Here is a 10,239-nt window from a genome sequence, read left to right as displayed (position 1 = left end):
TTTTCTTTTCCATATTTTTAGACTTTCTTTTCCATACATATTGTTATTTCTGGCCTCCTGCCTCAAGACAATCCTGTGCCAAGGTACCCTCGCAAGATGACTTGAACTTCTTGTAGGGTTTACCTCTATGGGCTATGAAGTGTTTAGTATTTCTGTATACTTTGCACAAAGTTGTTCAGTGGATATGGATTTGCCTAGTTAGACTTACATCTTCTAAGGAAGAGCAAATGGCCATAAGGCATGCATAGGAGGTGGTATACCTGTTAAGCATTTTCCTCCCTTCTGCACCCATCCACTTGCCCATAGGACTAGTTTCCATTTTGACCCTAAGCTTTTGGGGAGGGAGGTGGGTGGTAGAGTATTTGAGACTCATTTCAGGGATTTGATATACTATTTCTGCCCTTACACAAGTCTATCAAGTGAGTACCTCTGGGTCACCCCCTGGACTATCTGGTGATCAACAACCCCTAGGACTGTTCTAATTTTTTCTGTACGTGCACGGTTTATTTCATGAGTGTCTTCTTTGGATTGTGCAAGTCTATGTATCACCAATTGTTTGCCCTGTTGATCTTTTCTTCTGTACTGTCACTACCTTCCAGAGACTTTTTGGCAAATGACCACTTCTACCATACACTCCAAGAGCCATTGTATGTTGATCAGCATCCCAATTCGGCAGGTATCTTCCGGGAAAACTCAAAATGCCTGGTCGCTGTCCTCTCATTTTGGACTGACCCTGCCGTCCATCGTGCACTTCTCCCATTTCTCGGGGCTTCCTCTCGTCCATCAGTCTACTCCGTCGATCACCTCCTATCTTCTTAAGGAAGTCTGTCGAGTTGTCCCTCCAAGTCTCCTGCCCGCTTCCCCCACGCCCTACCGGACCAGGGTGTCTGTCGTTGGGTCCTCAGCCGCCATGGCCGGCTCTTTGGCCTCGACTAGCTGGACGTAGGTCTGTCCCGCACCCGTGCTTCCATCCGTCCCCCGCTTGACTCCAATTCTGCAAGAACTTAACTCCAGCCGAGAGAGGAGGGGCGGGTGAGCTCGGGTGCAAGTCGGGCCACCCGCAGCAGGCGCGGGGAGCGGCGAGGGGCGCCGGGCGGGGTGGGCGTGCAAGGGGGCCAGGGGCGCCGTGGGCTGCCCTGCCCTATAAGGGGCCGAGCCGCCTCCGCCGCCGGGCGGGTGCCGGGCGGACCGCGGCGGCGGCGGCGGCGGCTGCTGCGATTGGCTCAGGCGCCCCATCCGGGGACTGGGCTCGGCGCTGCTCGTTCGCCCTAAAGGTACCAATATGGCGGAGGTGAGCAGGGAAACCGGGCAAGAGCGGCCGGGCTGGACCGGGCGCCCGGCGGATCCCCGCGGTTCCCGAGCCAGCCTGGAGGATCCGGGGCCCTTCCCACGGCCCCATGGGGGGCGGCGCGGGGGCCGCGGGGCGGCGACTGGCCGCGGCGGGGCCGGCAGGGGGGCGGGAGCGGGCGCGAGAGCGGTCTCCCTCCGGGACTAGGCCGCGTCGGCTCCAGCCGCGACCCGACCGGGCGACGGGGCCGGACCGGAGGCGGTGGCCAGAGGCATCGAGCCCTGACCCGGGGATTGCGCCGTGTCGTGCCCCCGGGCAGCTGACGCGGGCCGCCAGATCCTGCGCGCCACCTCCCGGGGCCGGGGTGGGTGGAAACCGGCCGATCCCCCCCTCCGCGGCCGGATTGCAAAGCGGGGAGCGGGCTGCGCCACTGCCCCGCGGGAGGAGTGCTCTGTGTCCCCGGCCCACAGGGTCCCGGCTGCAGCGCGAAGGAGCCTCACCCTCCACTTTGCTCCGGGCGTGGAGGCGAGCGGGATGCGCGGCCGCCGGGCTTCGCGGGAGGCGAGTGGGACTCCCGACTCCGCAGCCCCGGAGATGCGGGAGCCCCTGGGGGTGAAAGGGGGACGACCAAGACCCTCTAACGCTCTCTCCACGGGCTCTCAGTAGCTCCACTTCCCCCTAGGCTGGAGGAGGGAGGCAGGGCGAGCGAAGCTGCCCTGTCCGTGTCCCCCGGGACTAGTGAGCTGGGGGGAGGGGGTAGCGCAGCAGGAGCCCCTCGGCAGGAACTCGTTGGGGCGAGGGGCTCGCTGGCAGGCCCGGGGAGGGAGTGAACACCCGGGAAGGAACCAGCATCTTTGCGACTGAGGCACCGTGTCTCCGGACTCGGGGGGAGAGGATGGGGTTTTGCGCTTTGGTTTGGGGGAGAGTGTCCGGTTGCGAGCTGGCCTACGCGCGGGTGTTAGAAGACAGCCCCTGAGTTGGGGCTCCCAGGCCCCAGGGGATGGACTAGGTTGTCAGAGGGTGAGCCCCTTCCAGGAAAGGGTGTGCGTTGCGAGGTGGTGTTTGGGGTGGTGGAGAGCTGGGTGGGATTTGGGGGACTCCTGAGATGCCAGGGATGGGGGACCGATGTTGCGAACCGACTGCTCTGGGTTTTGCGTCTTCCCTTTGTAACTTGCTGCGCTCCGAGGGGCTGCTTGGAGTTGCCTGTTGGATTCCGGGTTTCGTCCCGGGTCTGTGAGTTTGTACACTGGGGACTCAAAAAGGAAGGCGAGGCAGCCAAGAGGGGCCCGAAAGGGGCCGGGAGCGATTGGAGCGAAGCTACGTCTTGCACTTTTGGCAGCTGCGGAGGAGCGCTGGGCTCCGCCTCCTCTGCGCCCAGTTGCCGGCGCTGCCTCTTTCCCTAGGCTTCGCGATCTAACCGCACGTTTTCTTCTCTCTCCTAGGCTTCTTTTGGAAGTTCGAGCCCAGGTTTGTCCTATTTTCTTACCTCTTTAGGGGGTCCCAAAGGGTAATGGGGGCTCAAAGGTCTATTGCTAAAGGTTTCCCACAAAAACTTGTCCTGCGAGTTTTTCATCATTTGTTTTTAAGCGTTTCAGTGTACATTTTGGTAATTAAGTTGTTCGAGGAAGGAACAGTTAAACTATTCTCTTTTCTTTTCATGCTTGTTGAAAAAAATATTACCTTGTTGCAAAACTGCTAACAGACAAGTGTTCTTTTTGAGTAATATTTGTTTAATGCTCACAATATCTTGTTTTTCTCCAAGGCTGAAACAGTTAATCCCAAATTATCTTTGCGCAACTTTAGAAATTTAGTTTAGATTTTAATTTTGGTTTCTTCAAGAAATCAACTCTTTAGTTTGAACGAACTTTGGGGTTGCTTATATTGATTATTAACTATGAATCTTGTCTGCCATATTTTGTCTTATATTTTTCATAATTGAGCAATGTCTATAGACTGTATTAAAATAGAATTTTGACAGTTAGGTAAAGCCACCTTAATCAAAAGAAGCAGAATTTCCAAGTTTGGCACTGAAAAATGGTAATATAGAATTTTTGAGGTGAGACTACCTTCGATCTTCTAATGCAGTGTTTCTTAGCCTTTTGGGGGCCAGAAACTCCTGTCAGGATCGGATGAAAGCAAGGGACTCTCTCCAGAGCTCTGCACATATGCGTAATTGCATACAATGGGGTTTATGGAACCCCTGAAGCCCATCTATGGTGAGGACCTTTCCTCCTGTGCTAAAATGTAAGGATAGCATTGTTTCAATTTCTTATCCCCTTTCCAGCCCCCTCTTGGCTGACTTTTCCCTCTTACAGTCTCCAGGAAAAGTACCTCTGAACAGTCCAACTCCCTTATTTTACACTTGAAGAGACTTTTAAATAATTCTACTGAGAGTCACCTAGTTAATAGCAGAGCCTGGATGAGCTCCCAAGTCTAAGTATATTACAACATGTTGTCTTAGAGTGAATAGTCCATTTCCTTGCATATTACTTTGTGTGTTGACTTTTGAGTTCTACGTGATTATCATTTAAGGTATTATAAAATAGTTAACACCAAGTAGAAGAAATTGTGGCTATTTTAAAAATAGCTGTCTACATCTTTACGTTTTAAAATACTTCTCTAATTTTGAGACAAACTTTTTTTGTTATAACTGATTTCAGGAAAAGAATATTTATATACATGATGCCAAACATCTGGATGATAATGGAATTTTTTCCATTTTGTATCACTGTCTGCTTTTAAGAAGTTGCAATCCAAATAAAAAGCAAAAAGATAGTGTGGTTTTGGTGTTTTAACAAATTTATAACCTGTTTTTAATTGATTGGCCCATTTTAAAGGGAATTTTATAGCAAGAAGAGACTCTTGAGGTTATTTAAACCAACCCTATGTGTTTTACAAATGAAAAACTGGACCTAAGCCCAGAAAGTTTAAATGACTTGCCTCAGGTCCCAGAAAGCCAGGGACAAAGCCAAGAGTAGACCCTGAGGCCCTTCATTTCTGGCCCTTATTGAATACCTTCCACTTTAGGGAGCCTGCGAGGCCAAGTGATACGGGATTAGAAAAGAGGTAGAACTAAGTTACCATCTGTTTACTCCCTGACACTTTGGCATACCACAGAGGTTTCCAGCAATTCCTCAAAAAAAGAAATTTGTAATGGTGGGTGTTCTGCTTTTGAGCTGTTTAATAAATATTGTTTTTTCTTTCAAGTTAAGTTAAACCACCTATATTTAAACAGGTTTTGGAATGAGCAGATTTTTCAGCATTAAAAAAAACAAACATAACACAGTGTGTGCCAAAAAAATGTATACCCATTTTAAGAAAGGAAAAAACTGTATTAAAATTGTAATACTCAATATATACCAATAACAAAAGATGACTACAAGTCATGTGTATACACTTTTTTGGCACCCCTGGTAAAAACCGCCTAAAGAATTCAGTCCCACTGAAATTGTATTATTTTTGGAACTAATTGTCAGAGTTCTCCAAACTCAGAATAAAAAACATTGAGTTAAATGTCTGTAGTATTTTTCCATAGTGAAAAATCTTTTGGTCTAGTTCAGTATCTTCTTAATGATCTCACAATGTCCTTAAATATTTGAAATTTCAAAATACGAAATAGCTTGACTAAAAACAGATCAAACGTTTTATGTTGAATATGCTTCCTTCCACTTTTTTTTCACCCCAGGATTCTGACACTTCTTTCCTTCTGTGCTCTGAGAGTCACTGGTCTAATTGAATTAGATACTATAGTAAAACAAATGGAGAAAATCCTGCTTTTCATAATTTGATTTCATTCTCTTGGAATTTTAGATCTTATTTATTTTTCCACTTGGTTTTCAGAGTATCCTGCTAACTTCATATTTGCCATTAAAATGCAATACAATTTTATTAGCAAGTATGATTTGACCAAAACTTGGAACGGGATACATTTTCCAAAACTTTTAGATATGATTCTCAGTATTCCCTTTATTAGTGATCTAAAGAAAAGCATGCTCTTACAGTTTAATGCTTGTCTGATTAAAGCTGGGGAGCTTGAAATACTGTATAGACATGAAAAGCGATAGTGCTTTTAAAGAGTGAATTGCTGTATGGCTGTTTCACAGAAACTTACATTTGTTCAAAACCCATATTTCTGTTGTGTTTTGCATCTTTGAGGGTTAGAATTTGGGTGAAATTTATATTCTCTTCTGAAGTGTGTTTGGCCATAGTGTATAACAGATTCTTGTGAACTCTCATTCATAATCCTTTTGACGTTTTCCTATTGCTTTTAGACAAATAATTAAACCAACTCATAAGCAAGTTTGACTTTCCTATCAGAACTTTTTTTTTTTTTAAGGGCTACTCCATTTATTTAAATGTGTTTTCCAGGACCCATCAGCTCCAAGTCAAGTAGTTGTTTCAATCTAGTTGTGGAGGGCGCAGTCAAAGTGGCCCATGAGGGGATCAAACCAGCAACTTTGTTAAGAGCACTGTGCTCTAACGAACTGAGCTAACTGGCTGCCTGAGGGCCACTCCATTTAAAAATCACTTTGCTGCTATTATAAGTCTTATTCTCATGGATTGGACCCCTTATAAAAGGTTACTCTGCCTTGTTCTGTTGCTGGTTTAGATATCTTTTCAGAACTGGTGGTCTTACTTTATAACCTGTAAAATATATAGTAAATGCATTTAACAAAGCTCAACCTTATGCATTAAAAGGAACTGGCAGAAGAACGCAAAATATTTTTTTTTGTAAATAACCTTGTGAACTTGTAAGGTGATTGAGTTTGTTTCATTCCAGTTGGGTCTTTGTCTTCTGAGGATCATGATTTTGACCCCACTGCTGAGATGTTGGTCCATGATTATGATGATGAAAGAACTCTTGAAGAAGAGGAAATGATGGATGAGGGTAAAAACTTCAGTTCTGAAATTGAAGACTTAGAAAAGGTAAAGGATTTTACTTTAGTATTTCAATAGAAACTTTAAGTAAAAATTTTGAAATTTTGTCATAAATTACAATCTATCTGAAATAAAAATAAGGATCAGCATTTTTGTTTTTGACCTAGTTTTTATAGATTGTCCCTGTTTTTCTCATTATTTTGGAGGCTAGACAAAGTACACTTTTAATTCTTCAAAAATTATTTTATATTTGTTGTCCTAATTTTTAAGTTTATACCAGCACAGTGAAGTAGGAACATCTGCTCATCTTACAGATATAGACAACTGTAGACCCTAAACTTAGTTCTGAATCGTAGCCCAGACTTCTTTGCATTCTACCACTCTATTCTACTGAGGGTCAAACTTGAGTTTAAGCACTGCAGTAGATACAGGGAGAAGTCTTTTCCTTCAGATTACTTACATCTGGTAGAATACTGTAAGAAACTTGAAAGAGAAAAAAAGTTTCACTCTATTTTAAAATGTAAATTAGTAATATCCCATTTCCTAATTCCAGTCATCTTTTGAAAAGTTGGCAGGAGTAAATCTAGTTTATAACTTTTTAAACTCAAAAATCAATATAAATTCAAATGAACTGGATTTTAAGCACATATTTATACCAGGACTACAAAGAGAGACCTCCATAGGGGTCACTTTGAAAAAATGTAGGATTATACTTATCTATAAATTAATCTTACTTGCACATCTCTAGTCAGCCCAGAATAACAAGACCTTTCAGGAATACTATTGAATAATAATAATCCTTTGAGTTTCTATACCTCTTTTTCTTCAAGAAAACAAAGTACATTCTTATATAATCTTTTCTGCTATCTTTGTGAGGCAAAGGTGGGCTATTATTGCATTTCTTTCTTCATGTTAATATACAGGGAAACAGAAAGCAAAGTCATCAGGGCTTAGACCCCAGGCTTGCTCTGGTAGACCTAAAATTTTCTAAACACATTCATTTGGCAAATTAATCTAACACAGTTACAGTTAGATTTAGTCATTTAAAAATATGTGTATCTTCTATAAAAGCCAAACATATTTGGGAATGTAGAAATAAATTTGTTAGGAAATACTCAAGAAGGAAAGTCTTGCCTATCACTTCTCTCAGGTGTGATGACAAAGTATTGCCTGTTGATGAGGAAAGAAGTCCAAGAGTCTTCAGCTCTGCCTTGGCTTTATTGAGGGCATTCCTTTCTAGCTCTTATCCATGTGTAACCTAGAATAACTGAGAACTATAACCCAACTAACATTATCACTAAACCGAGGACTGTGGTGGATCTTTGGATTGCAAAAATGAGCAATTTGACAATGTTCCTGAACTCTAGGAGCTTACAATCTAGTGTGGGGTGACAAATGGGAACAAATTTTTTTTTTTTTCAGATTTTTAAAGATTTATTGGAGTGACATTCATTACTAAAATTATATAGTTTTCAAGTGTACATTTCTATAATACATCATGAGTATATTGTATTGTGTGTTTACCACCCAGAGTTAGTTCTTGTTTCATCACCATATATTTGAATGGAACAAATATTTTTATATGATATGCCAAGAACTGTGAAAACAATGAGAGCTATGGAAGAAAGGGTATATACAGAGGGTGCCAAAAAAAAAAAAAAAAGTACACATTTTAAGAAAGGAAAAAACTGTAGTAAAATTATAATACTCAATATATACCAATGACAAAAGATGAATACAAGTCATGTGTGTACATTTGTTGGCACCGCCCCCCCCCCCCCCCCCCCCGGCATATTTAGTAAAAGATGTTTAGCCTGGTGTGGAAGTTCATGGAGGTCTTCTTAGAATCGTCACTTCTCTCCTGTAGATTTTTAAGTCAGGACACCACTATGGGTATGGGGCAAAAGTCCCAGGTGTTCTCGTAATGCACCTTTCTTGATTATATATTAACAAATGTAAAGATAGGGAGACAACAGTCTAGTTACAGCATGACATAGGAAAATAATGTAAATGTGCCGGACTGCATTTCAGTCATGCAGGTAGCTGTTTTGCGAGTAAAACAGTAAGAATTAAGAATTTCGTGTAATGTGTTAACTCATTCAGTACTAGAGATTCTTATGGTTTGGTAAAATTCTATTTTTCAGATTTATAGGTTTTATTCTTCGAGAGGTTGTAATAATTGCTTTGATTTGTGCTTATTGAGTTTTAAAAGGAAATTAGAGAAGATACAGAGAAATAATCAACAGCAAAAAGTTATCTATTCACAGAAATACCTACTTGCTGATTCCTGCGATTTTCATTTTGTTTAGGAAAGACTGGTAATTAAGTTCTTACTTTGTAATGGTGTCTAGCACTGAATTTGTAGATTCAGAAAAATTATAGCCCTTTATATATTTCAAATGAAATATGTAAAGTTTTGCTTCTTGGCACTTTATCACATTCTTGGAAATCGCGAAAAAAATAATACAGATGATCTTTAAGCAAATTCCAGTGAAGTCCTAAGAGCTGTGTCTCCACTCAGAAGGCTGATCCTTCTCTCACTGAGCAAGGGACAAGAGCTATTTCTAAAAGTGACTGATGCCCACTTTCTCTGACTGTGATTCTTATCTGTAGTAAAGCACTGTGTAGATGTGGTCTCTATTCTTTATTGATGTTTAACGAAACATGAAAATAAATAAAAGAAACAGAATCACAAATATGCAGAGTAAGGATCATTTAACTTTCAGAAATTTAAAATTATTTGTACACAATTTAAAATAATGTATTCTATTAATCTTTTATTGAAATGGTGATTTAGGCACTGGTACATGTTAAGAGTCTTAGGGGCTAGATGTTAATACTCATTTTCAAAATTCACAATAAGGTTTTATACTCATAGTAAATAAACTCAATAGTTTGTAGACTAAAAGTATGGCCTATATTTTGGTGCTTACAATTTTTTTAGTACCTTATTTGGTATGAAAAATAATAAGTACAAAATCAGTTTTCTTATGGCAGCGATTTGGTAAGTATAGAGGACAGATTATGTAACTAGATTTTTGTTATTAAACATTAAAATAAGGTTTATATGTCATGTGTTTCTATATTTTAATTTATTCACGTCACTGTTTCCTGAGAGGTTTTATTCAGTAGTCCTAGATTTAGAACTATAACTTTTTTTTAAAAAGTCCTTTACATTTTTTATCTTAACTTATAGATTTCCCCCCTGATATTCTTTGTGAAATAGGAAAGTGGAAACCACCTTTTGTAACACTTAGACTTTGGTATTGGTCCTTCCTTTTTTTTTTTTTTTTTTAAGCATTTAAAAAAAGTTACACGTATACTGTTTTGCATCTTGTGTTTTAAGATACCAGACTAGCGTTATATTAAAATTGATCTGTACTTCACTTAGACAATCTCATTTGACCCATCCAGCAGCACTATCAGGTGTGTCAGATGAGTATTAGCATTATTTCCTTGTCTCAGAGGCCTTATTGATTGTAAGACATGCAATAGATGTAGAAATCAATAGATGGGGCCTGGGAGGAGCACTGTACATTGGTAATGGGATGCATCCTGATTTCTGATGTGTGAGGATACGCGTCATAGGATCAAGGAAATTAGGTATTTTTGTATTTACAGATGAGGAAATGGCGGTAAAAGGGGTTAGGTGATGAGCCAACAGAAATAATAATAAGTGCATCCTCTGCCTCTAAATCTTGTTCTCTTCCTGATATAAGCCCTTCAGCTTATAAAACAGTTCATTTATAAGTGGACCTAGATTTAAATGTGTCCCTTAAAAGTAGGGCCAACAATATACCTGAGAAAAAATACAGAAGAGAAAAATCCTTATACCTGGGGTAAGGTGCTAGGTCAAACTTCTAAGCTGATCTCGTCACCACAGATCCTTAGAGACTGAGACTAACTCGGTTTTGAAAAAAAAGTCATTTATGCTTTAAAGGACTACTAAGTGCTTTCTTTATTAATAGGCTCTAATAGAAAGCTCATTTGTGATAAGTGCTTCAGAGACTGGATGCACCTTTTCTAGTTTTGCTTTAAAATTTTTAGTACAGTTAATTTCTGTTTTAGAACCA

The 10,239-nt window shown here is 41.4% G+C and overlaps 1 protein-coding gene across 3 annotated transcripts in view; it reads left to right on the top strand.

Moving 5' to 3' along the window:
• Positions 1–1,192: 1,192 nt before the first annotated feature.
• Positions 1,193–10,239, top strand: part of MIER3 (MIER family member 3) — a 31,938-nt gene continuing 22,891 nt past the window's right edge. The window contains exons 1-3 of one of the 3 annotated variants that reach the window (XM_019743287.3): positions 1,193–1,291; positions 2,731–2,755; positions 6,069–6,214. In XM_019743287.3, the coding sequence (XP_019598846.1) occupies positions 1,283–1,291; positions 2,731–2,755; positions 6,069–6,214 (180 nt within the window). In that variant the 5' untranslated portion in view covers positions 1,193–1,282. Of the gene's footprint in view, positions 1,292–2,616; positions 2,756–3,412; positions 3,533–6,068; positions 6,215–10,239 lie in introns of those variants that run through there. The other 2 variants (XM_088796515.1, XM_088796514.1) reach the window with 2 other exon arrangements.

This window comes from Rhinolophus sinicus, chromosome 3, assembly GCF_057876585.1.
Source record: "Rhinolophus sinicus isolate RSI-liver-muscle chromosome 3, RSI-T2T, whole genome shotgun sequence".
NCBI classification, from domain to species: Eukaryota; Metazoa; Chordata; class Mammalia; order Chiroptera; family Rhinolophidae; genus Rhinolophus; species Rhinolophus sinicus.
This window is presented reverse-complemented; position numbering and strand designations above follow the sequence as displayed.